The sequence below is a fragment of the Carlito syrichta genome, unplaced genomic scaffold (assembly GCF_000164805.1).
Source record: "Carlito syrichta isolate Samal-C Ts95f unplaced genomic scaffold, Tarsius_syrichta-2.0.1 Scaffold303673, whole genome shotgun sequence".
Classification (NCBI taxonomy): Eukaryota; Metazoa; Chordata; class Mammalia; order Primates; family Tarsiidae; genus Carlito; species Carlito syrichta.
In genome coordinates this window covers 1195422-1222663 of record NW_007247769.1, presented here as the reverse complement: position 1 = coordinate 1222663, position 27242 = coordinate 1195422, and the positions used below count along the sequence as shown (strand labels likewise).

Sequence of the window (27242 nt, the reverse complement as noted above, 5' to 3'; positions counted from 1 at the left end):
AGGTACATGTCAAACTGCTCAGCACATGCATGCAGGGACACCATGTCCAAGGAGAGACCTTTCCTTGGAGTTCAAAGAGCCCATCAGATGCCCCAGGGGAAGAAAGGTGGCAAGTGCACAGGGGACACCCATACCCTTGCCAAGGGATCGGCTTGCTGGTTATGAGAGCAGAAATGCGCAGCAGCCGTGAGGGCAAGCCTAGGCATGGGCAGATTCAGACTAACACAACACAGTAAGCTCTCTGAAGGTCTGAGAGGTGCATGGGGCAGAGGACCGTGAACGAGGGGGGCCAGACACGACGCTCCATAGGCACCCAGCCTTCAGGCTGAAGCCACAGGAACCTTTTCAGTGATCTCCTTGATTGACGCCACCGTGGTCACATCAAAATGGCCGCTCCTCCGCTTGTAGTCGACAAACAGGCAATCTTTCACACCCCGCTCGATGGCCTGCTGGGAGGCCTTCATCACCTCTGCAAAGCACAGACACAGAAATCAGGACCCCCAGGGTCCCAATGAGCCCCAAAGGAGGAGGGAAAGAACACTATATCCAGCAGCCATTAGGAACTGCCCTCCTCCCTTCTGGAGAAAGAACCAGAGGCCACACACAGATCTGACCTGAGTCAGGAGGGCGTTGAAACACCATGGGTTCTGGCCCTAGTCTGCCGCCTACGGTGTAAGCGAGGCAGGTGGGTAGACAGGGACACAGAGACAGGCAGCGCAGCAGGCACAGAGGGTGCCCCTTACCAAGGGGACATCTGCAGAATTTGCCGGGCGCCTCGTTCACCAGCATCTCCTTCACCACGTCAAGTAAAGGGCCCAGAATCAGGACAGGCCTCAGAGAGGGACAATCCACCTTCTGGACCCGCTGATAGGCCAGGCTCACTGAATCTGAGGGAGAGAGAGCAGCAGTGTCACCAGCCCAGCCTGGCATGGAGGACTCGGCTCATGCCCTGCTCCCTGAACTCTCCCAGCCTTGTGTGTATGGGGCTCCCCCAGCTTCAGCACTGAAAGTCCCACATCCTGGACACATCAGGGCATGGTCACTCCTAGAGTCCCACTCTGTGAGCACCAGAGTGGTCTCACTTAGTCCCCATGGCATCTCCTCCTCCTGTTCTTCCTCCTGTGTCTGACACCTGCCTCCTCCACCCATCTCCATTTTCCTCTGCTCGCTGGGGATGCAGTCCCTGGGATTTGGCAGGTAAAGCCTCCACCCAAAGTTGTGGTCATGTGACCCAGAGCTTCCCAGATGAGGACAACCCTTGGATAAGAGCAGAGCCACATGACAGAAGGGACTTGGGTTCCTGAGTGATCCGCAGAACAGAGCTCCCTCTGCCGGGCAACCTACCAGCTCAGACTTGTACATGCCAGAGAAATAAGCTTCCCTTCATGCATAAGCCACTATTTGGCCTCAGCTAAAGCAGTCAAACCAATATCCTAGTTGATGCATATAATAAACCTCCTCTACTACCAAGTTCGTGAAAAAGTCCTTGCAGGGAGACACAGTCTAAAAACCATCAAGCAAATAGCCTCCTCTTATATGAGCCACTGAGTAGGCCACCTCAGAAACACCTCAGAAAAAGAGTAAAATCACAGTCCTTGCCATTAAAAAGATCACACTCTAACTGGGGTCACAAGATAGCAACACGTGAAAAATGAGACAAGAACATTAAGAGCTGACTGTCAATGCCAGATGCAGCAGGAATCGGACATAACAGGGAACAGATCACATGAGCAGGCCCAGGAGGGAGGTAGATAAGAACTGCACCTCCAGAAAGCAGGGCAGGAGTGTGGATGTGGAGGTGATGATGAGGGCAGAGCTCGAGATGACAGTGGGCTTGGGAGGAAGGATCCACATAAGGCTTGGCCAGCCTGGAAGGATCTGTGCACATCTATAGAGCGAGGTGTGACTGGAGGGCAGGACCAGGGTGGAAGGTGACGCAAAGACAACCTCATGGGCAGAAATGAGGGGAGTGAGGCAAATCTCTCCTCTTCCCTCACTCCACCTGTGTGTGTTAAGACGGATGACTACCCACAGGCATCTACGAACATATTCCAAATAGCATTTCCCAACCTGATGCCCAGTGGCTCTATTGTTTAAAACAGGGGGTGTCTCCAGTGGTCACATTCACTGCCTTGGGACATCACGTATATCTGAATAAAGGCCCTGAGAAGTCTCAGAGCAAAACTTCTTCCATTAAGAGTTTTCATCAATACATCCTCTCTTTTAAAAAATTAGAACCTCAGAAGATTGAAACAGGACCCACACCTATCACCATACACAAAAATCAACTCTAAGGTTTTACGTTTAGGTCTTTGATCCATTTAAACTATAAGAGCCTTAAAAAACACAGGAGACACACTTATGGAAATGGGAATAGACAACCAGTTCCTAATCAAAACCCCAAATGCCCATGCTATAAGAGAGAAGATGGACATGTGGGACCTCATCAAACTGAAAAGCTTCTGCAAAGCAAAAGAAAACCATCAAGAGAGCGGGGAAACAGTCCACAGAACGGGAAAAAATATTTGCCAACAGTATATCTGACAAAGACCTAGCACACAGGATCTACAAGGAACTCAAATATGCCGAAAGGAAAAAAATAAACAGTACTATTAAAAAGTGGGCAAAAGATATGAATACACGTCTTGAAGATATTCAGGCAGCCAACAAATACATGAAAAAAAAATGCTCAGCCTCATTAATCATCAAAAAATGCAAATTAAAACCACATTGAGATACCATCTAACTCCAGTCAGGATGGACATCATCAATAACAAAAAACAACAGATACTGGAGAGGATGCAGGGGAAAAGAGAATGCTTCAACACTGCGGGAGTGTAAACTAGCATAACCTCTGTGGTAAACAGTGTGGCAATTCCTACAAAACCTAAAAATTGACCTTCCACATGACCCAGCAGTTCTCCTCCTGGGAATACACCTGGAGGAACTCAAATCATTCTATAAAAAAGATACCTGCACATGCATGTTTATTGCAGAATTATTCACAATAGCAAAAATATGGAACCAACCGTGCTGCCCATCAAAAATGGGCTGGTTAAAAAAATATGGTACATATACATGCTGGAATGTTATGCAGCCATAAAGAAGGACAAAATTATGGCCTGTGCAACAACTTGGATGGATTGAAGGTCTATCATACTCAGTGATCTATCATATGAACAAAGAACTGAGTACCACATGTTATTACTCATAAGCAGACCTGAATATTTATCATAATACATAAGAAAGGGATTGGTAATAGCGGGAAACTGTCAGGGAAGGGGAGGGACACATAACATCAAAAAAGGGTACCTGATATCAAACCAGGTGAATTGGGAACCAAAGGGAGGCCAAATTTTACCTGTATGATGACCACTTGTATACCTACTCCTAAATTTTACTCCACATCTTAAAAAAAATGCTTATTAAAAAAAAAAGCGGAAGAAGAAATGAAGGTATGTAAATGATAAATCCTCATCTACAAAAACAGCATATTAATAAATAATGTTAACAATGATAAAACAATAGTAGCTTAAATACATAATTCTTAAATACGGAGAATGTAATAGAATGACAAAAAAATTGAGAAAAGTGGACATGATTACCTCTCAGGAGCAGTACCAGAAGATGGAGAGGGAAAAGTGAACAGGGAACTGCTAACCTTTGCTATAAGTTTTATATTTGAATTTTTAAATTATATGCATATACTACTCTGACAAAAATTTTAATTCACAATTTTTTAAAAATTACAACCTCACAGATAAAGCCAACACCCTCTTTGATACCCCTTCCCTAATCCCAGTCCCCACCAGCCTCCTCAGAGGAAACCACTATTATGAGCTGGAAGTATATCCTTCCATACATTTGTCATTTTTGTAAGATGATTTTTATACGCTCCAAAAAACTAGAAAATATGTTGTAACTACTCAACAAAAAGAATGCGACACTGCAAGAATTGTGTAATTCCCTTTCACTCAGGGTTGTTTCTGGAATGCATCTGTGCTGGCTCATGTTGATCTTTCTTATTCCTTTTGAACAGCCCCTTCTCTGTGGATGGAAATTAAGTCAATATTCCCTCCATTTACTCGTACAATAATCATATTCTCCCTTACCAATTATAAGCATTCCACACTGCGGGATGTCAATTGAGGAGTTTTCTGTTCTTCTCTGAGTAATCTGCGTTGTCCAAGGTCCTCATAATTACAGAATTACAAAGAGCATCTTATGAGTCACTGACTCTAATTATAGAAGAAAAATGGCCCATCCAAGGTCACAACTAATCAGCGCAGAGTAAAGGCTTGGCCTTGGGAGTTATAGTCTTAGACCACACAGCAATGACCTTCTTTAAAAAGTGCTATGGCTGAGCTTGGTGGTTCAGCCTGTAATCCCACGCCTTGGGAGGCTGAGGTAAGTGAATTGCCTGAGCCCCCGGGTTCGAGACCCACCTGGGCAACTTGGCGAGACCTCATCTCTACAGTAAATAAAAAAAAAATCAGCCGGGCGTGGTAGCACGCGCTTGTAGTCCCAGCTACTTGGAAGGCTGAGGCGGAAGGATCGCCGGAGCCCAGCGGGTAGAGGCTGCGGTGGCCGGGAGCAGCCACTGCACTCCAGTCTGGGCGACAGAGTAAGACTCAGACTCAAAAAAAAAAAAAAAAAAAAAAAAAGTGCTATGAACTGAACTGCGCACCTGAAAATTCCTGTGTTGAAGCTCTAACTCCTAATGTGACTATATTTGGAGATAGTGTCGTTAGGAGGTAATTAAGGTTAAACCAAGTCATAAGAGCAGGGCCCCAATTCAATAGGACTATAGCCTTATAGGAGGAAGAGACACCAGAGATCTCTCTCCTGTCTTCACCATGTGGGGACATAGCAAGAAGGCAGCCATCTGCAAACCAGGCAGAGAGCCCTCACCAGAACCTGATCATGCTGCCACCCTAATCCAGGACTTCCAACCTCGAGAACTGTTGGAAGTGGCTAGGGACCCCTGCTCCCTGACCTCACCTGGCCTTGTGTGCCTGGGACCCCCTCCTGCTTCAGCACTGAAAGCCCCATGTCCTGGACACACCAGAGCACAGACACTTCTGGAGTCCCACCCTGTGAACACCAGAGGCAGCTGGTCTCATCCATCCTCTCAACACCTCCTTCTCCTCTGACTCTTCCTCCTGTGTTTGACACCTGCCTCCCCTGCCCACCTCCATTCTATTGTTTAAGCCACCCAGGCTATGGTATTTTGTTATGGAAACCCTAGCAGACTAAGATGAAAGGGAAACTAGCTCTCTGCATATACTCCTGAGGTCCTTGTGCACTGGCCCCTAAAGGGACAAGCATAACAATATCCACTGTCCTCTCGATGATGAAAAGTTGAAATCCATTTAGGAGCCCATTACAGATGGATGCACAATCATGGTGCGACGGGGGATGCTATGCCAGTGAAAAGCAGTGAACTAAAGCAGGAATCCAACCTTCCCAGTGTGCATCAGAAGTAGCTGGGGGAGCTTTTAAACTGTTACAGAGGGATTACAGCTCCCAAGTATAATGGAAAAGCTTACAACACACCTTTGAGAACAAAGAGCAAACCTGGATTAAAAAAAGAGATATACCTTTTTGAATGCATCATTTGAGACAGTCAGGATTTGAGATGCCAAGATCTTAGCGAAGAATTCTCTCCACAGGCCACTTCTCCTGGCAGAGCAGTTGAAGACTTCTAGGGTGAGAGTAAGAGGCAAAGGACCCAGGCAGAGGACCCTGCTAAGGGGGTAAGTACATAGGCAGAGGGCCACTGCTAAGCAGGGAAGAACGCAGGCAGAGGGTCACTGCTAAGAGATTGGGAAACCAGGCAGAGGGTTGCTGATGAGGACTGAGAAACCAGGCAGAAGACACTGCTAAAAGCAGAGAACCTAGGAAGAGTTTTTTGCAATCTCCAAAGCAGGTGAGACCAAAATAGAGATTAGGATTGCCAATGCAGCCAGGACCTGAGGGGCCACAATTTCGGAGGGAAGGGAGGGCAAAGAACTAAGTCTGTCACCAGAAAGTTTCCCCTAAAGCCATCTGCCAAATTCTTAATCTGTGAGGAGCCAAAAGCTAAGAGGCTAAGACAGTCACTAAAACACAGAGTACAGCACTAGGCAGTCTCATGGTGCTGAAGAGACAAAACCTGGAAGTCAAGGCTCCCTAGGGAAGAGGGCACCTAGGGTATACTCCAGGCTCACAACAGGGACCACTGGAGGGTTACGCCTAGGGTCAGGGTGGACCACAAGCTGCACCAAAGCTGCAACCCAGCCTGAGGGTAGCTGAGCCTGTGCCTGGACCGAGGCGATCTGCCAGCAGTGGCTTTCTCCAGAACAGAGGCAAACTCTCTCTGGGGAACAACAGCATCTCTCAGAGCCTTGACAATCTCCTACATACTTCCTGACATTTCAGTCAACAACTACCAGACACACCAAGAAGCAGGACAGAGAAAAACAAAACCAGAAAGAGACTCAGGGTGACCAGACATGACGGGTAACAAACACAGTCTTTAAATACACACGATTAGTGTATTTAAGAGAGCAGACCACAAGATGGAAAATCTCAGCAGATAATTAAATTCCATGTTAAAAGCATCAAATGGAAAGAACTAAAAAATGCCATTTCTGAAAGTAAGAACATACTGGATACAACAGGAGAGTAGAATAATGAACAGGAAAAAGGTAAGTAGAAAACAGGCTGGCTGAAGCACAGAGAGAACAAGAGAAATGGAAAATATGGGGAGGGAGGCACAAGAAGACAGAGGCATTTGGGAATAAGGTCAAGGAACTAAGGCCCAGAGGAGAGGCGTAGCAACACAGCAGCAGTATTAAAGAAACCATGGCCAGGACTTTCCAAGATGGACTAAAATGTTAAGCTACAAATTTTAAAAGTGCTAAGAGTCTTCTGAGCAGGGTAAACATAAAGAAAAGCACACCTGGGTAGCACATCATTGTATGTTGAGAAATAAAGACAAAGAAAATCCTATACACAGTGGGATGGGCACACTGCATTCAACACTAAGGACAACAGGAAGATAATTTCTCATCAGAAAGGAACAGGGGCTGGAAACGTCCTTTAAAGAAAGATTCAATTCCTAAGCCCTAGAACCTGTGAGCGTTACCATATATAACAAAAGAGGGGATCATTATGTCAAAGATCTTGGGAAGAAGAGCTTATCCTGGACTACCAGGGTGGGTCCTGAATGCAACACCATGGATCCTTCTTAGAGGCAGAGGGAGTTCTGAGACAGACACATGAGGAGAAGATGCTGTGAAGATAGAGGATGCTGGTAATGTGGCCACCAGAAACTGTAAGAGGCAAGGAAAAGGGTGGGGTCTCTCCTCAAGCCTCTGATGGAGTGAGGACCTGCCACCATCTCGACTTTGGTCCAGCATCCTGAGTGTGGACTTCTGGCTCCAGAATTGTAAGAGGATAAATGTGGACTGTTTGAAATCACTCAGTTTGTAGCAATTTGTTACAGTGACCACAGAAGACTAATATATGAGAGCCAGGCAGTGAATGGTATCTTTAAAATGCTTAAGCAAAATATCTGCCAACCCTAAAATTCTGTATCCAGTGGAACTCTCCAAAAGCAATGTTAAAATAGACATTTTCAGACAAAAACCGAGATCTTTTGTCACCAAAAAACCCTACATGAAAAGAAATGCTGAAGCAAGTTGTTCAGCAGAAGGAAAACAAAATCAGAAGGAAGCATAAAACTCAGGAAGTGGATAAAGTGCAATGGAGTTGGAAACGATAAAAAAAAAATGAATAACTGACGTGCAAATCAGTAAGACTGCCTTGGGTTGAAAGCACAAGGGGAACAAAAAAACCTTGGAATTTAGTTATAAGCAAAAATTCTCACATGCTTAAACTTCAGTCACCTGCAAAGTACTCTCCGTTTGATGTAATGCCCCTATAGAGATGCTTTTTCCACTGCTCAGAACAGTTTTGAACGCATCAGTTTGGATACCTTTTAGTGCTTTTGCCATTTTTTGTTTCATTCTTCCACATTGGCAAAATGTTTCCTTTTGAGGACTTTTTTCATCCCAAGAAACAGTCATTCAGAGAGCGAGATTGGGTGAATAGGGAGGGTGGGACATGGGAATCATGCCATTTTTGGTCAAAAACTGCTGAACACTCAGCAGAGTGTGGGCAGGTGTGTCCATAAATCACCCAACATGAAATGGACAAAAATGTTGAAAGAATCTCCTAAAGAAAAATTCACTGAAGCTGAATGCAGCCTCTCACAACAACACTAGCTGGCTCACTGATGCCGATGGGTTCCTAAGAACACTTACCTCATGGGGAAGCCTGTACTAGAAAGGGGCTTGCCCTCTAAAAGATAATTCCATTTTGGGGGGGTGGGGTCCCCCTCGTAAATGTGAAATTAAAACAAGAATCATGTAAAAGTTGAGCAGGAGGTAAATGGAGTTACAGTGGCCTGACGTTTGGAATAATCAAGGAAGTAGTCAAAGTAATGGTTTTCATTAGCAGTAAGTCAAAAATGCATGTTGTGAGGTCAATTGCAATCCCCAAAAGAATAAAATAAAAGCAAGTAACTACAAAATACTAGATGGGCAGAATAATAAAAACACTTGATTACTCAAAAAAAGCAAAAAAGAAGAGACAAAGAAACATAAAATAGAACAAATAGAAAACAAATAGTAAGATGGTAAATGTATCTTACATTTTATGTAATGGAGTAAATACTCTGATCAAACAAAAATTGTCACAGGTGTTTTCACATTGTGGAAATACCTCATCCTGTTCACTTTTATGTGACTGTATGTGCACATTGCTGTACATGCTATATTTTATCCAATTTTTTAAAAGACAGATTGTGACAGTGGATTAAAAAAACCCCCACAGGCTGTTCATAAGAGATATTTAAATATAAAGTTACAGAAAAGTTTAAAGTAAAAGGACAGAAAAAGATGAACTGTGCAATCACTGACCAAAATAAAACTGGAAATGACAATAGAAATACCACAGAAAATAGACTTGCAGGCAAGAAATATTACTAGAGATCAAGAAGGGCACTTCATGATAACAAAAGGGTCGACTTAGCAAGCACACACACCTAGCAACAACTTCAAAATACACAGTGCAAAAGAACCTGAAGAACTAAAAGGAAGAATAAACAAATGGCCACTTTTCAAAGACTCACACACACCCACTGGACATATACCAAACTCGCCAGAGACAGCGTCTGTGGAGAAAGGAGCAGGGAGACATGAGCATGGAGACCAGAAGAGTGAAGGAAAAAGGCAAAAGCCCAAATTAGAGAAAACTTGCCTTTTTCTACATAGGGCAAGTTAGTAAATATTCTAGGCTTTGAAGGCAAAATTGAGCAACTGTCCTCACCAAAAGGCTACTTTTTTTACATTTTTTTTACAACTTGCATTTAAAAGTGTAAAAACCCATGCTTAGCCTGTAGGCCGTACAAAAACAGGCAGTGGGCCAGATTCAGCCCAAGGTCCATCATTTACCAGCCTCTGTTCCCAACTGACAGTGTCAGTGGGCCATGAACAATAGGTGTGCTTCACTCAATTCGCTAGGCCTAAGGTCTTAATTTTAAAAAATAAGGAAGGAAGGGTGAGAGAAAGGGAGGGAAGGAGACAGCCAGCTATCCTACCCTCTGCTGCTCACTGCCAGCTCCATACATGTTCTCCCAGGCAGGGAACATGTTCTAGGACAGTGAACACACAGCAGGGTCCTGGGAGCCGAGTTCCCAAGGGTCTCCTGCTTAACAGGAAAAAGGCACCCTTGCCACAAGGCCCATCTGCCAGGGGATGCCTGACACTCCCTAATAGCCAAACTCCAGCACTTGTCCAGCGTCCTACACCAGGTGGATCTTGTAAAAATCTTTAATGAACACAGGAGCGAGGGCAGAAACACCAAAAGATCTGCAAAGACAGGTGGCCCTTGGCCACTACCAAGCAGCCTGGTAACCCAACAGCAAACGGGAAGCAATGCATTAAGTAGAAACTGCTTTTCACCCACCCAGTGTCCCTCTGTTTTTTCTTATGAACAGAACGTGTCATTGGAGTCAGCAATATGCCCAGCTAAAACATGCGTTTTAGCCTCCCTTACAGAGGCAAGTGGTCAATGAGATTGAAGTGGAAGTCACAAGGTGGACTTCCAGATAAGCTGTTTAAGGAGACATACTCAGCTGAGGCGCACTTTTGCCCTGTCCCTTTCTCCTCCTTGCTGCCTGAAACATGGACATGATGGCTGGAGCTGCAATGGCAGGAGGCGACTGTGAGGAGACCTTGAGAAGAGAAGCCATTGACAGTAGCACCACCCTACCAAGCCAGACACCTACCTCCAGACTCATGCGTGAAAGCAAAGTAAATCTCTTGTTTAGGTCCCTGCTGTGAAGCTTTTGGGATCAACAGCAGACCCCATCTGAGAGCCCACCAGAAAACAAGCTCAGTCACTTGCCTTCAAAGAGTGGAATGGTGTCATTGGAAAAGGCGTCCAAGGCGAGCAGGTCTTTCCCATCTTTGGACCCGCTGCGTTTGTGCTTATGTTTCCTCCGAAAGAAGGACCTGCGTGCAGCTGCCGACAGTGTCTTTGTGGCACTATTGTCATCTTTGACCTCAGACATGCTCAGCCTCCTGGAGAATTCTTGGTCCATCCTATGGTCACAGGGAAGGACCGTGCTGGGGAGGGCTGTGGGGACCATCCCTCCCTCATGCTCCTAGTGAGGAAAGCAAGGGCCAGGCGAGGTGCCAGGCTCTTTCCACAGTCCTCTGTAGGTCTTGTGGCCATGTCCCCTCCCATGCCCCTGGGACCCTTTGGTACCACTGCTGCGGGGGTGAGACAAACACCAGCACCAGGAGCAAGCCCTCAGAGCAGATAAATTTCTACTATGATATATTCAGCTCAGTGTTAAAAGGAACTGCTAGAACAGGCTACACTTGGTGACACAACAAGTTATCACTTGTCACTGATCAGAAAGAAACAATGCAGGAATGAAGGCTACCTCAAAAACGCTCTTCTCAGTGAGAGCGGCCAGACACAAAAGGCCACATACTAGTCATTCCATTCATGTGAAACTCCAGAGCAGGGAACCCCACAGATACCAAAAGCAGACTGTTGGTTGCTTAGGGCTAGGGGCCAGTTGGGGGTGGCAGGCAGAAGGATAAAGGAGTGACAGCAATTGGGTTTGGGGTTTCTGTTTGAGGTGATGTAAACACTCTAAATGATGGCTGCACACACCTGTGAATATACTCAACACCACCAAATGGTACACTTGGGTGAGTTGAATGGCATGTGAATACCCTCATAAATCTGTTTTTTAAAAAAGCCATGCCTCCTGACCTGACACATGTATGACACCGACCTCACATGAGGAGCAGCTTTTTGGGCGAGCAATTTTTAGCAAAAGGTACAGACCAGAAGCTGAGACAAGCAGCAGAACCTGTCCACCAGCAGCCCAGGCCCCACCCACATTCCAAGGGGCTGCTTCTGGGCTGGCAGCCACATGGAGATCACATACACATATTTGCTGGGAATCTGCCCACGTTGGATCTTCTGGGCGTTCTCATCCAGCTGCCAGGCCATCCAGGACCCAAACGTGCCCTGGGGCAAGGTGTCATCCACGTAGAGGATGTCGTCCTTCTTGAAGCTCAGCTCATGCTCCACCTCTGCCAGTCGATCGTATAGGGCCCTGGACCGAGGGACGGAGGGTGTGACCAGGTGCCCCAGCTGGTCCGGGACAAGCCACACACCTTCCACACCCAGACCCTAAGGCTGCTCTTCTCTCTTCTCTCTGAACCATCTCCATACTCAGTCAGGAACCTCTTCTCCTGGTTCTGGTGGTGGCTCACAAAGGAGAGAACCTGGGCTTTCCATGACAGGGCAAAGATGTTGCCTTTCCTTAAGACTGAGGGCTCATCCCTGTCAGAGAAAGAACCTGCCAAGTACCAAGGCCATATCCTCCCCTTTCCAGTGAGCCTTTCCCCTTGCTCTCCCTCCTCAAAGTCAAGGCCTCAGTTCCTGAAGACCAGAAACTCCCCTGGATAGAAGTATGTCACCGCCTACCCGAGAGACAGGAAGGTGGACCGCACCTGTATTTTTATGCTATTTGTGGTCTCAGATCTCAGGGAAAGTGAAGAAAGCTCTGAGACGCTCCTGGGAAATGCCTGATGCCATCCCCACATACCCACAGCATTTCATGCAGTACTTAAGGGCCCTGTGGACACCTGGAAGTCTACACACACTGGAGAGGAATTTGCAAACCTAGGTCAGGGGAAACCAGAAAGACAGTAGCACAGCCCACAGGAAAATGAGACTCAGTCGCCTCCAAATTACAGGCCCGAATCCCTAAGAGGGAGCCCATCTGGTCCTTTAAGCCTTTGAGGGTGTTCTAAGTCACAAGTATCTTGCCATAAGCATGTGGATTGGAGAGTCAAGGCATGATCACCATGGCCCCAGCCTTGGGGACAAGAAACAGAGAGCCACTCACCAGAAACAGTCTCCACTCCCAAGCCCCCAAAACCCCGAGTCCCCGGCTACTGGCACCTGATGTAGAAGCTGTCACCAGGCAGGCCCTTGACCTTGGTGAACTCCTCAGGACGGTACTGCACCTTCAGGCGGACGCCGTCCTTGGGCTTCAGCATCTCCACATAGACCTCCTCTACCGTCTTGTTCCGCACGTCCAGACTGCCATACTGCCCAGGGATGGGGGCACCGGGGTCAGAAGGCAGAAGCCAGCGGGCAGCTTGGGCACCCATGAGGGGCCAGTTGTGGCCACAAGGTGGAGATTCACTGTCCCTCCTTAACAGAATCTGCCTGCTTCCCCTCTACAAAAAGAGCTGTTCCTGTGGTCTCCCCAGCACCCAGGTCCTGTGCACACTCCCTAACTCCTCAGGTTCTCTGCCAAGTGGCTGCTCTACCCTCGACAGCTTATCCCAGGAAAAACCCTATTCTGGTCCCCCCCATAAGTGATGGCTGCTCGGAATATGGACCTTCCTCTTGCTTGTGCTATGTGTGCCTTTAGACATCTACAAACCATCTACCCATGAGGTAGGAAACCTCAGAGAGAGATACTCCTCCCCCACCAGAACAGAGTCCTACTGCTGATGAGAGAGTATCTCCTTCTGGTACCCAGGGCCCCAGTTGAGGTTCTGCCCTCAGGTTCCCTCTGTGGCCCACCTAGCTTCCTGGGGACCTACTCAGAGGGGACTGGCAGATTCTGGGTTTACAAGATTCAAAGGTCAACACTGCTGGGGCCGCCAGGTGAGAAGCTTTGCTCTTCTGTCTTCTGTGCCACCTGAGATGGCAGCAACCCGGCATGTAGGTAGACACTGCCTGGCCTGCCCAGCAGATCAGAACTCACCTCGAGGAGGAGGTCTCCCGGCACAAGGCCATCGGGACCCTTAGCAGGACTGTCATCCTCCACCTCGGCCACGTACACCCCATGCAGGTTCCCGCCACACAAGTGTACCCCAAGCTCCAGCTGAGATTTTTTTATGAAGATAGTACGTGGCTCCAGGGTCTTTTTGTTGGCATCTCCCACAAACCTTTCGGGAAGAAAACAAAACTTTTCAGTCGTGTGTAGGAAGAGAGGAGGGCATGAAAAGACAAAACAGTAGCCCATGCCCTAACTGCTTTCTGCTTGCGTCACAGGGTCTTAGAACTACAGGGAGCAGAGAGGCAGTCTCATCAAGAGCCCTGCCTCCACCGGTTCAGGGTGCAAGGCAGGATGCTGAGGTACACTGGAGCTAAAAGCATGACCCCCCGGTCCAAAGCCAGTTAGGGACAGAGTTGGAATCAATAACTCCTGCTTCCAGGTCCAGCTGTCAATCCCAGGCCCTTGGTGACATCCCTCCCCCGTTGGATGGCACTTGTTTTCCTAACTTAGTTCTGCCTAAGGAAAGCTCAAGTCGGTCTCACTGCCAAGTTCACAGCAAGTCATTCAGGAAACACCTACTAAGCAGTGTCTGTAGACCAGGAGCAGCTAATTCATAGAAAGGTGTCTCCTTGCCACCAAGGCACAGTCAAGTGAGAGAAGCTGACAATAAGCTGGTGAACACACTGAGGGATAGGAAACTGAAGAAGAGGACTTCAGGGGAGAAGCCAGACTGTGATGAAAATGCTACAGGTAAGTTCCAACATGACTGATCCTGGAGTAAAGAATGCAGAACCAGCCTTGTTCGGTGTGATGTAGGCCAGGGCTTGGTCAAGGCCCCACAGCACAGGAGGCACGGTTCCTTCAGGATGCAGCGACTGCATGGCAGCCTGGGCTGGGTGGCCTTCCTCCTAGCCCCAGGCCAGGCTGAACAATGTACAGCTTCCACAGGGGCGCCTGCCTCCTCCTGGCCACACAAATGCTGCTCCCTCTTCATGCCCAGCCTTGGCTCCTGCTCATCCTGAATGTTTTAACCCAGCTCTGGGTTTTAACCCACATCCCCTCTGTCACACACTAGTGGCTCCTCCTCACAGACCTCGACTGCATTGCACTTGCCCGGCACCAGTCTGCTGGCTCGCTGGGGACAGCGCTGCTGTGGATGGCCAGAGTCCAGGGCCTGGCTGGGTGATGACTAGGGGACTGTGTCTCAAGACAGAATCAGAAAGCAAGTGAGTAGAAAAAGAGGGGGAGACAAGAGAGAAAGAAGAGGTAAAAGAAGGCAAAGGATGAGCTAATGAGAGAACATGAGAAAAAGAGAGATGAAAGGGAAGGAGAGAGGGAAGAGGGGAAAAAAGGAATAGTGTGCCCCCACCCAAAATCCTTAAGACCTGGCCTGTGGTCTGCAGCACAGGGCGAGGCTGGTTGCCTGGTACCCATACCCCTCGGAGGATATGGACAGAGGAAAGGCTCATGGCATGCATCTGCTGACCTGGAGCTGGGGGTGCTCTGCTTGGCTGGGGGGGTACCAGGGCCCTCATCTTGCTCCATCAGCGGGTCAATGACAGAGGGATGCTCCAGGGTGGTGGCACTGCTGCCCTGGAGAGTGGAGTGGGTACCGGCAGGGTCCAGGTGGGAGCTGGGGGTGGAGGACAGGAGGAGTAAGGAATAGCATGAAGCCAACCAGAGCCACCCTCTCTCCCGCAGTGACTGGGTCTGCACTAAGAACAAGAACTGTGCCCTGAGCAAAGGCAGACACATCAGGAGCCTGGACTTGTGTCATCCAGCCCACAGGATCTTCGTGTCCTCTTCTCCCCACCTGTCCTCAGATCAGAAATCCTCTCTGAAGGCATCTGGCCTAGGGAACACGTGAATTCATGGTCCCTTTGCCTCTGTCTTTGTGTCCTGTCTCCCCTGCTGAGCCATGTGGTGTAGCACTGCAGGGCATGTCTCCCCCTTCTCTTCTGTCCTATGACCCACAGCACAGAGGCAAATGCAGGCCAGTGTCTAGTGCCTGTTCATGGACAGGGAACCAATCATTCTGAGTGAGAATCCACCCGAGGACTCAGCTCCCAGCTACCACAGGCCTCTGCTGGGCAGGAGGACCCCAGTCACCTGTTTCCACACCCCATTTCTGGAGGAGACATCCTCCCTCTATATGCCCTTTTTCCAAATCTAGTGTTGCATCAGCAGCAGAATCCCTAGAACTTACAGCGGGTACCCCAGATCTCCCTGCAATGAGCAGTGCACTTGCTGCACCCACTCTCTACCTCCAGCCCAGATGCTCACCTGGACCGGGAGTGGCTGCTGAGCTGATGCATGTGAGGATTGTACTGGGCCAGGATGGTAATGGTGTCACACTGCTGCCCAATGATGAGGCGGGCCTGCTGCTCTGTGGCGCTCCGCAGGTTTATGCCATTGAACTGGGGAAACACCCAGGGCAAGCTCAGTGAGGGGGAAGGAAGGTGTGGACCTGGCAGAGGCCCTGGGAACTTGGGAGCACTGTTCTTCCACAGGAAAAGGAAGAAGGGTGGGTTTCCTTGGGTGCCACCCAGAAAGGCAGCTCCCTCTCACCTCCAGTAACTGATCCCCATATTCGAGGCCGGCCTGGTGAGCGATGCTTCCCACAGTCACTTTGGAGACATAGACGCCACCCTTCTCTCCACTCACGATGGAGATACCCAGTGGCTCCGAGCCCTTCTGCACCTTCACATGGCGCGGCTCCTCCACATAAGGCCTAGGAAAGAAGCAAAGGTTTCGGGGACTCAGACCCAAAGGAAAACCCAGGGGAGAGCCTGACATACCGGGCATGCAGTGAAGCTGCGCAGAAAGGGCCCCGAGCCTGGATGCTCCTAGATGCAGCTAGATGCAATGAGCCCCGCCTCTGTGTGATAAAAGATCGCATTCCCACAACCTCATGCAATGTAAACACAGCACACACAAATGGACAATGAAGCCTGCAGTCCCAAAGACACAGAGAATGGTCCATGTGAACTATAAACACTGATATACACAAGGAAAAGGTGCACAGATTTTCACCATATGAGAGAAGTTTCCTTCACAATATGCGATTAGAAACTCCAGGGCAGACAAAGGGGGATCTCAAGATGCCCTCTGAGGAAGAGATGGGTTCTGGGATGACATTCGACCCAGAAAAGTCAATATAAAATATCAGTTTTTATGTTTACCAGCTATACATGGGTGATGCAAACTGATCATGGAAATTAAGCTGCTGCAATACCAAGCCATTAAAGACGGAGCGGGAGGCATGGAGCAAGGCTGCAGCCATGCACTTGCTGCCCTAGGAACCATCCACCATGCCCAAGGGCACAAGGGGCCAAGGGGCTCCATGGGGAGCCTCTGAGCAGGCCAACCTCAGATTCCTCAGGGAGGAAGACCTGGGCCTGGCGGCCACGGGCAGCCTCAGAAAAGATCTGTGGTGGTACAGACATCTGGAAGGTGTGAAAAGTTAGAAAGAAGAGAAGGGATGCTCAGGAAGGAAGACAGCCACACACACCTGCAACATAACAGAAAAGACAACCGAGTAACATGGAGCCCTCCTATCAGGACTGGTAGGTGCTTCAGGCTGTCCTGGGCCTCATTCTTCCAGGGTGTGGGCACCTGAGCTTTTCCCCTCAGGGCAAAGCGACTGCCAAAGGCTGAGGAAGGGAGGCCACCCAGCCTCCATCTCTTTGGGTGCCCTCTAGAGCATATGATCAGAGATGAATTCTTATAGTGAGAGGCACCTACATCAGCCCATTCTCTGCCGCCGGGAGGCAGAACAGTCCCACATACTTGGCAAGCCTCACCCTACCTCCTTGTTGCTCAGGGCCCAGCCCTCCTGGGAGAGAGATTAAAATTCTTCTTGAATTGTCCTTGCTGTCACTCACCCTCCAAAGTGTTCCCACTTCCCAAACTTACTCGCTCTAATCCTCCTCCCTTGCTTGACCCTCTTGTCCTAGCTGACACCCACAGTCCCTTCCAGTCCCTTCTGTGACTCAACATGGATCAGAGCCCCAGGCCAGCTAGAGCAGCAAGAACCCTTAGAAAACAACCACACCCACCCCAGCCTAAGATGACAGGACACTGGTGCTTTGGTATCCTTCTGTTACCTCTCAGGTTCCCTAGGGTTGTTGTCTTTTAAATGAAGATTTTCAAATCAAATACGAGATTTTCTCAATGCAGAGCCAACCTCACAGGGGTCCCAGCTTTTTTTTATTTTTGGGGATTCAAGTAGACAAGAGTAAGTGATTAAATAAAGGCAAGTTTGAATTTAATCAGATCTCCCGAAGATCAGCAGCCTAGACAAAGCCTTTCAGATATAAATATGATCTAGTATGTTCCATCTGGAGGAACAACAGAGAAGAATGTGGTGTGTGCAGAGTGTGTTGAGGTGAGGGGTGATGACACCACAGAGGAGGACCCCTGGACTGACATCAAGCCTAAAGTTAATGTAAAGCTTGAGCAGAGATTATATTTTTAAATGAACCAACAAATAGCTAAGCTGTACACTGATGCTTTCTATACTTCTATATTTCACAATAAAAGCTCAAGAGGTGGCGGGGAATTGGAGAACCAAGAGGTATATATTCTGGGGCCAAAAAGTGAAGGGTAAGAATGAATCTGATTCTATTTAGGTTAGGTTAGTCACTAACCACACAACAACAAGCCAATCATTCTAATCTTCTGGACCCACTTTCCTCATCTGTAAAAGGGGCTACCAATAAACTCAGAGGGTCAATGGTGAGGATTTCATGACTTAATATATGTAAAGTAATTACACAAAGGCCCAGAAAGGCATAAATAGTACTATGGCAGCACTGTCATCATCAGGTAGTTTCCGGCATCATTTGCTGTGACTCCTATTCCCTTTCTTGCCATCTACACCTGCCCCACCTCCCTGTACTGAGTGCCCCACTTCCCAGTGATGTGCTGGAGCAGGACACCAGTGAATGCTAAGAAACCCAGGCTAACTGCAGTGGCCGAACCTGGATCAAATCTAAGCAGAGCTCTCCAGCTCCTGCAGCTTTCACTAACAAGTCCCTTTCCTGCCTGAGCACGGGCTCACCTCTGGGATATGCTATCCACCAGTTTGCCCATGACACCGATGCCCAGTCACACCCACCTGTCCTTTCTTCGCTCCCCAAGGGACGCGGGGTTGACAGCAATTCTGGGCAATGTGGAGGCTGAGGTGTGGGACTGGCTACAAGAGGACAACGTGTCGATGTTCAGAGGGGACTGCGGAGGAGTGCTGCATTCAGAATGTGACACCGAACCTGCTGAGAGATGGGCAGATAACATGGGCATGACCTTACATATGACGTCTCCAGCAGGCATCGCGTGGCCTTGAGCTCAGACACTGGGCTCCATATTGCCTCCCCATTGTCCACATAACCAGGCCTAATGCTGGGCTCAACAAACGTTTACTAATTGACCCAGATGACTCGAAATTCTCAGCTAAGCCCAGAGACTCCAGTATAAGACAAGCAGGTAGGAGGGGAATGCAGAGTTCTTACCTCTGTCTGAGCCCACAACAGACCGGGGATATCTTGGCGTTGATGGGATTTTAATGCGTTCTGCCTTGAACTGCAAGTTACTCGAAGACCCTACTTTCCATAAGGGGACAAAACTTCAGGCCTCATGACTAACCACCACCCCTCCCTCCCTCTCCACCACCAGGTTAATAGTCAGGATGATGAATGCAAAGCTGGTTCTGCCATTTATACCCAGGGGAGCCTAGATGTGGGACAGTCAAGAAAAGCAGAAATTGAACTCCTCACATTTGAATAAGCTGCACAGGCCTAAACTGCTCCAGAATAAGAGTCTGTAATCTCACTTCCAGGCCCAGAATGACAGCCTACATGACATGGGGGCTGCCACCTCTTCTCTCCCCAACACTAGAGTTCCCCCAGGGTCTCTTTTTAGACCAACTGAGAGGCTCCACACTGCACTGCATTTTCTTCAAGTGAACAGTCATACAAAAGAGCCCCAAACAACCAATAAACTCAGAAACATAGAGCAATGATCCTAGCCCATGGGACCCCTGGCCCTATCCCCACAGAAAGTAGAAGGCAAAAGCGATGGCTCTGAGAGTAGCAGGGGCATGGTGGGCCCATGAAGGTGGCAGTCCTTTCTGAGAGGGAGCCAAGCTCAGCCCCTGCTTGTGTGGGGAGTCTAGTCACAGATGGAGGCATTAGGAGGCAGGCAAAGATGAAGAAAAGGCTGGCATCCACTACAGCCCAAAGTGCAAGAAGGACAGTTACCAAGGCGGGCACTAGAGGGCAGCGAGTTGGACCCATGGGTAGCTCTCATCTCCGAGTAGTCGCTGCAGGTCCTGTGGCTCAGGTCCAGGCTCAGACGTCCCTGGTGCTGGACGCTGCATAAGAATGAGAGGTGAGGGGCTCAGGAGGAGGACGAGCAGTGAATGTGGCCACCGGGGAGAAACACGGGCATGGGTTGGGGCCCCCCAAGCCAGCAGAAGGGCAGCCCAGGAGGTCATTACTCCCTATCGGCCAAAGATAGCAGACTGCCCTCAGCCATGCCTCAGAGTTGGCATCCAGCAAGGGCCTTCAAGCAGCAAAAAGGGCCACAGGGTGGAGATGAAGCTCACTGGGAGGAAGGAATTGCTACAGGGAAAGACGGAGGTTCTGCAACCTGGGTGGACTCAGGAAGGAAGAGCTTCTCCTCTCAGGAGGTGAACAGGGAGTGGCTGGACAGTGTCTCACTGGGGACTGTGTGCCTAGGAAACTAAAGAGCTGGAGGGTAGAGAGCCCAGGGATCACCCACATCAGGCTGCTGTGTGGTCAGGCCCCCAGTGTCTTTTATTTGGTATGTAATGAGATGATGTCCCTTCCCTGCTTAAACCTTCCAGTGGTGTCCACTGTCCTCAGAATAAGAACAAAACTCTAGTCTGGCTTCATGTCTCACAGGATTTGTGTCCTATGACTTCGGACCACCTCCTGCCTCTGTCCCCTTCAAGCTCCCGCCATACCATCCATCCCCAGGTACCCACGCCTGCCCTCCCCAAGGTCTACCCTAGGTCTTACATGGCTGGCCTCCTTCATTCTGCTGTTTGCATCACCTCTACCACAGGGCCCTCGACCACCCAATCCAAGCCATCGTCTGCCAAGTCACAGTCACGCCCATCACCCTGTTTGACTATCTTTAGAGCAGCCTGACTCCATCTGATATCACTGTGTTCATTTCTTTTTGTCTGCCCCCTACACCTGAACACCAAGCACCACAGGAGCCAGAAGCTCATCTTTTTAGTTCACCACGGCATCCCCTTGGAGCTAAATAGTCTGGGGCACGTAGCAGGTGAACAATAAAAATCTGTCAAATGAATGACTAAGAGTGGCCTTGAGCCAGCCCATTCACTTAGAAGGCTCAATTTCCTCAACTCAAAAAGAGACCGTAACAGTACTTAGCTGATGATGTGGCTGTTGATTAGATGGAATGATATTGACAAAAGTCTAAGCACAGAGCACTGAAGCCCACTGCCTTGCTCCAGGCCACTCCTCCCTGTGCCCCAGGGCTGACTAAGCTCTACCTCCAGGAAGTGAGCAGGAATTGCTACCAGAAAAGCTCTCAAATAGCAGCAGCTGTCACTATTATCCTTCTTTAAATAACTTTTGAAACCCCACATTAATGAATGAAGAGAACAGTCACTCAAATGTCATTCTGTACTAAAGCAATGAATGAATGAATGAGAGCAGCCCTCAAGTACCCCTTCTTGTGATGCCCTAGCCAGCCCCTTCTCAGTTAGGCAAGGAAGCTTCTCTGCCCATGAGCCTCTTTATGCACTGGTGGCTCTATGTCCAGGTGGGCTTGTATGGTTGGGGTGCAGAGAGATGTGGGGCGCCTTCGCATACCTGGGATGCAAACCCTGGGGGCCGATGTCTCGGGGTACAGGTGGAGAGCTGCAGGGGCCGACCCTGTGGCTGCGCACAGTGTAGATGGGGTTCCGCAGGATGGAGCTCACGGTGGTGCTAGGGGTCAGACTCCGGGGCACAGTGCCTAAAGATGGGCTGGGTGAGAACAGAGACCCCAAAGCACCCAGCCCACCCTGGACTTGTGCAAGCCTTCTCCCTGTGCCCCAGGAAGCAGCCACAGTCATTTGGCTCAGAAGATGAGTATTAACCACCAATCTGAAATGTGGCTGTGGCTCCCAGCCTATCTCTATCTGTAAAACAGGAGAACTCTCTTCTGTGCTTCCTATTTCCCAGGCTATTACGGGGATAAGCTAAGAGACACCATGGTTGCAAGAGACACCATGATAAGCTAGGAGACACCATGGTTGCAAGACCAACCATCTCAGACAGGGCAGCAATTTCTGATTCTCTAAACATCAAGGCTGAAGACATAAGGCGGCTGAAACAACTGCCTCCTCTTTCCTTGGAGACCGGGCAGCCCCATGAGCCTACACCAGCCCTTGTGCCCAGCCCCTGGCCCACTGACTCACCCACAGACGGCCTGCTGGGGTACAGGGGGGGATTGCTGTGCCTGCTGGAATGCCCTGGCGAGTAAGGCGCCCACTCCTGGAGCTCTGGGGAGAGTTCTCCACTAGCCGCGACGCACTTCTGTTCCTGCGGGACCAAAGGCAAGAAGTGTATGCTAGAAGTAGTGAAACACTCAGACGTGTCTGCAAGCCAGTTTCTGTCCCCTGGGGTACAGGGAACTGGCTCCTCCCACTGGGGCACAGGGGTGATGGTCTGAGAGAAGCTGTTGCTCATTTGTGTTGCCTCACATATATGGAGGGAGGAGCTTCCTTCACAGACCCTTCAGAAGAGAAAACCACAGAAAACAAATCTCTGTTCCTTCACATGAAGACATCACGTAAGAGGTGAGAATGCACATGTGAGTCAGGCCTATGTAATAACTGCCCAACGCACACAGCCGTGGGAAGCTCTTATCTATAGTGAGCAGCACGGAATGGGGCCTGAGACGCTGTCTCCAGCTCCCAGCAGCCTCTCCCTCCTGGAAACGACAACAGGACACAAAAGACAGTCACGCTGTCCTGCTGCCGGCTCAGTCTCACACATGCCATCTCATCTCCCCAAACCTCTCAAGGTAAGTCTGTGTCATCAGGTTTTGCTGTACAAGTTCTCGTTGACAAGGCAAACCAAATGCTATGCCCAGGAAAGTAGACCTCTCTTGGCATCACATCCCACTGCTGTGCACATCCATGTCACTATCCCACCTCCTGGGGGGCTGCTTCCCACTGGCAACCCCCTGCCACCCATCCCCCTTCTTTGAATCAAAGAGCAAAGAGAAAGGAGTCAGGCTAAGTAGGCATCTGAGACTGTTTGGGGCTACTTGGCATCCCTCTCACAACCAACTGCCCGGCTCCAGGCCACCCCTCCCCACGCCCCGTGGCCGACTGAGCTCCACCTCCAGGAACTGAGCAGGAATCACTACTGGAGCAAGCTTGGGCCGAAAGTTGGGAGCAGACTTTGGTCGGCGGCGTTTCTGCCCCAGCTCATCCACCTTCTGGGAGGTGAGGTCCTCGTCACAGGACTTCTTGGCCGGCAGGTAAGAAGAGTCCCCATCCCCTTCTGGATAGTAGCTGGAAGCAATACGGACCCTGGCCTTGCGAGGGGGCGATGCGTGCATGGGTTCCCCGGAGTCCGCGTTGAGGGGCAGGGCGCTTGGGGGGCTGGTGGATGGGGAGCTGCCCACCAGAGTGGCCTCTGACTCAGAGCTGGTCTCCAGCCTGTGCTGGAACTTAATGGAGTCACTCCTTCTGGGGGGTTTTGGAGGTGTCAGAGGCCCCGTCCTCTTGGAGGGCTGGGGGGAGTGAGTAGGTCCAGGGCCTGGGAGCAGGTAGTCTATTTTAGGAGGTGTCTGGGGGCGTTTGAAAGTGTTGGGGTCAAAGATGGACTTTCTTTGCTTTGGCTTCTTATAAACAGAGAGCTTCTCAGGCCCTGCCGTGGAGCTGAGCACAGCCTTGGGCCAGGTCCCCCCGCTGTTGGAGCCCTCAGGGTCCGCCTTCTCCAGAGGGACCTCTCCAACCCCACAGGGGTCCACTTCTGCCTCAAAGGGCAGCAGTGGCCTCCGGCTACGCACGTCCATCAGCCCATAGCCACGCTCCCCAGAGGCATCCGAGCGGAAGGAGCTCAGGCTACGCTCAGAGGCACTAGGACAGGCTTGCGGGGAGACCTGAAAGGGTCCCCCAGGGAAAGGCTTGTGGAGGAAGGAGCTGCTGCCCCCTGGGGGGCCCACTTCTTTCCTGTCTTCCAGCCTGTCCGCGTAGAAGATATCCGTTTGCGTGGAGTTATTGTGCTGCATCAAGTTCCGTTTATTATGAGCCTGGACCTCCGGGCCATGGGCTCGAAAACTCAGCATCTTATCAGAGTCCTTGATATTTTCAAAAATGTTCTGGCCACTCCACGAGGAGCTCTGAGGAAACACCTAAGCAGGGATTGCAAAATGAGAAAGAGAAAAGGTGAGGTGGCCAGATATGGGGCTGCCACTGAAAACCATCCCCACAAGTAAAGAGATGGTCAGACATGGACCATATTCCCTCCAAAAGAGAGACAGACAGACAGACAGAGGCATACAGACAAACACATGCACACACACACATACATGCATGTACACCTGTCCCTAACGGAGAGGTTTCCTCATGGTTCTGGCCTCACAAGAGAGTCATAAGTTCTCTTAACTTTTAGCACCTTCTGGAATCACCTGTACAATGTCCTGCACTTTTTTCCTTTTTAATTATTAGATGTAAAAGTAGAAATTCATTATTAAAAATACATCTCTCGTGGTACACCCAGACGAAGAGTGGATTATTCATCAGTGCTAAAAATAAGTGAAAAGACATGGAGGAGCCTTAAAAGAAGCCCTTCTTCACCCTGTATGATTCCACTCTGCCATTCTGGGAAAGGCAAATGCATGGAGACATTAAAAGGAGTAAGTGGTTGCCAGGGGCTTGGGGGTAGGGAAGGATAAAGAGCACAGGGCATTTTTAGCGCAGTGAAACTACAAGGTCTGACAATTAAGTTCACGAACTCAACCTACAAAAACAGCTACATACCTCAGTGTTGCATATCACTATGGTCACCTTGGAAGTACTCCCCCTGGGAAGCTATGCACTGACCCCAGCACCTAGTCCACCTGTCAAAGCAATTTTGGAACTCTTTTTCTGGAATGGTCATCAGAGTTGTCATTGTATTACCGTTGTCATAAAAATGTCTTCCTTTCAATATCTCCTTTATCTTTGGGTAAAGAAAAAACGTCATTGGGGAAAAGATCAAGTGAGCAGGGAGGGTATTCCAATATGTTATTTGTTTACTGGCTAAAACTCCCTCACAGACAGTGCTGTGTGAGCTGGTGGATTGTCGTGATGCAAGAGCTCCTTCAGGACCACTTTTGCACATGCCTTTCTCATGCCAGGATTTTTAGTTAAGATTTTCCTGTTTCTCTATCGATGTTTATTTGGTCTGCTATGCTTCTCATAGTCAGCTAACGATTCTGGTGCACAATTGCACAGATTTGTGCAATATTTTCATCAGTTCTGCTCATTACCGGTTGTCCCTCCCCTCAGAAAAACATTTAATCCATTTGTACACTGAATTTCCTTAATGGCATTATCCCCATAAACTTTGACTAACATGTCCCTGATTTCACTTCCACTCTTGCCAAGTTTAACAAGAAATTTAATGTTTGTTTGTTGCTCTAATTCAAACTCCAGCATTCTCATGATGGCAGCTCTGATGGCCATTCCAGAAAAAGAGTTCCAAAATTGCTTTGATGGGTGGACTAGGCCCTGATGTCAGTGCATAGCTTCCCAAGGGGAATACTTTGAAGGTGACTGTAGTGATATTCAGCAATGAGGAATGCAGCACTTTTTCTAGAATGAGTTCGCAAATTTAATTGTCACACTTTGTACTCTGTATGACACTGTGATGGTGGGTACATATCATGACACATCTGTCAAAACCCAAGAATATAGTACTGTGAATCTTCGTTAACACTAACGTATCAACGCATCAATATTGGCTTATTACTTAGAACAAATCTTATAACTAATGCAAAATATCAATAATAGGGGAAATTTGGGGTGATGGACAGAGATGGGGGGAGTTGAAGGAGTACTGAAACACTCCGTGCTAATCTAACTTTTCCATAAACCTATAACTGCTCCCCCCAAAAAGTCCAGTAATTTAAACACAGTTAACAAAGAAAACATCTCTTAATGAAATGGATGGACCTATTTTTTCCAGTTTTTTCTATTATTAATCAACTAGCAAAACAGTTCATAGAAAAGTATAATAAATGCCCATAGACCCACCGTCTGGATTCAATAATATTTTACCATTTTTCTCTTTTTTTCAAGAACATATCGCCACAACACTGAATGGAGTAAAACAACACAACATGCTGCCACCTCACCCAGAAGCAGCGTTTTTATTCTGCCCTTTCTTGCCAGTTCAATGGGTCATTAGCAAAAGGCCCATCAAATGCTTTAAAAAGGGGACAAATTGCCTAGCAAGAGCAATTAAACAAAAGAAGGAAATCAGGGGGATCCAAATAGAAAAAGAGGAAGTCAAATTATCCCTCTTTGCTGACGATATGATCCTATACCTCAAAAATCCAAGAGAATCTGTCAAAAACCTGCTTGTACTGATAAAAGAATTTGGCAAAGGCCAGAAGTACAAACTAAATGTGCAAAAGGCAGTCACATTCTTACACACCAACAACAAGCAGGCAGAGAACCAAATAAAAAGCACAATCCCATTCACAATAGCCACCAAAAAAATGAAATACCTTAGCATATCCCTAACCAGAGAAGTCAAAGACCTCTACAATAACAACTATAAAACACTGCTCAAAGAAATCCCAGAAGACACAAATAGAAAAATATTCCATGTTCATGGATAGGAAGAATCAACATTGTTAAGATGTCCATCCTACCAAAGGTAAGCTACATATTCAACGTAATAACCATTAAATTGCCAACATTATTCTTCTCAGACCTGGAAATGACAATACAAAAATTCATATGGTAATATAAACAACCACAAATAGCCAAAGCAATCCTTAGCAAAAAAACAAAAAACAAAAAAACAGCAACAAAAACCAAATCAGGAGGTATCACACTTCCAGACTTCAAACTTTGCTATAAGACTACAATAATCAAAACAGCCTGGTATTGGTACAAGGTCCATACCAATGGAACAGGATTAAGATTCTGGAAGCAAAATATCAATTTCTCAACCAACTCATCCTTGGCAAAGCCTCCAACAACAACCACTGGGGTGAGAAGAACCTATTCAGTAAATGATACTGGGAAAACTGGTTGAAACATACAGAAGATTAAAATAGGACCCCTACCCATCACCATATACAAAAATCAACTCTAAATAGATCAAAGATCTAAATGTAAAACCTCAAACTATAAGAACCTCAGAAAATTCAGGAGATACCCTTATGGAAATTGGAATTGGCAACCCATTCCTGATCAAAAAACCCCAAGTGCCCGTGCCATCAGAGATAAGACAGATAAGTGGGACCTCATCAAACTGAAAAGTTTCTGCAAAGCCAAAGAAATCAAAAAGAGAGTGGGGAGACAGCCCACAGGCTGGGAAAAAATATTTGCCAACTGTATATCTGACAAAGGCCTAACATCCAGGATCTACAAGGAACTCAGATGTGCCGAAAGGAAAAAAAAAAACAGCCCCATTAAAAAGTGGGCAAGCCGGGCTCGGTGGCTCAGCCTGTAATCCCATGCCTTTGGGAGGAGGAGGTGAGTGGATTGCCTGAGCCCGCAGGTTCGAGACCCGCCTGGGCAGCGAGACCTCATCTCTACAAAAAAAAAAAAAAAAAAAATCAGCCGGGCATGGTAGCGCGCGCCTGTAGCTCCAGCTACTTG

The 27242-nt window shown here is 48.4% G+C and overlaps 1 protein-coding gene across 1 annotated transcript in view; it reads right to left on the bottom strand.

The window, feature by feature from the left end:
- The window catches only part of DLG5 (discs large MAGUK scaffold protein 5), a 134594-nt gene that overhangs the window by 4718 nt on the left and 102634 nt on the right, over positions 1-27242 (bottom strand). Inside the window, exons 15-29 of the mRNA XM_008059018.1 lie at positions 22757-23776; positions 21828-21951; positions 21238-21382; positions 19630-19742; positions 18883-18972; positions 18492-18642; positions 15941-16103; positions 15656-15789; positions 14859-15005; positions 13358-13541; positions 12541-12689; positions 11516-11686; positions 10456-10652; positions 744-887; positions 342-469 (exon numbers count right to left, since the gene is read on the bottom strand). Coding sequence (XP_008057209.1) covers positions 342-469; positions 744-887; positions 10456-10652; positions 11516-11686; positions 12541-12689; positions 13358-13541; positions 14859-15005; positions 15656-15789; positions 15941-16103; positions 18492-18642; positions 18883-18972; positions 19630-19742; positions 21238-21382; positions 21828-21951; positions 22757-23776 — 3060 coding nt within the window. The remainder of the gene's footprint in view (positions 1-341; positions 470-743; positions 888-10455; positions 10653-11515; positions 11687-12540; positions 12690-13357; positions 13542-14858; positions 15006-15655; positions 15790-15940; positions 16104-18491; positions 18643-18882; positions 18973-19629; positions 19743-21237; positions 21383-21827; positions 21952-22756; positions 23777-27242) is intronic.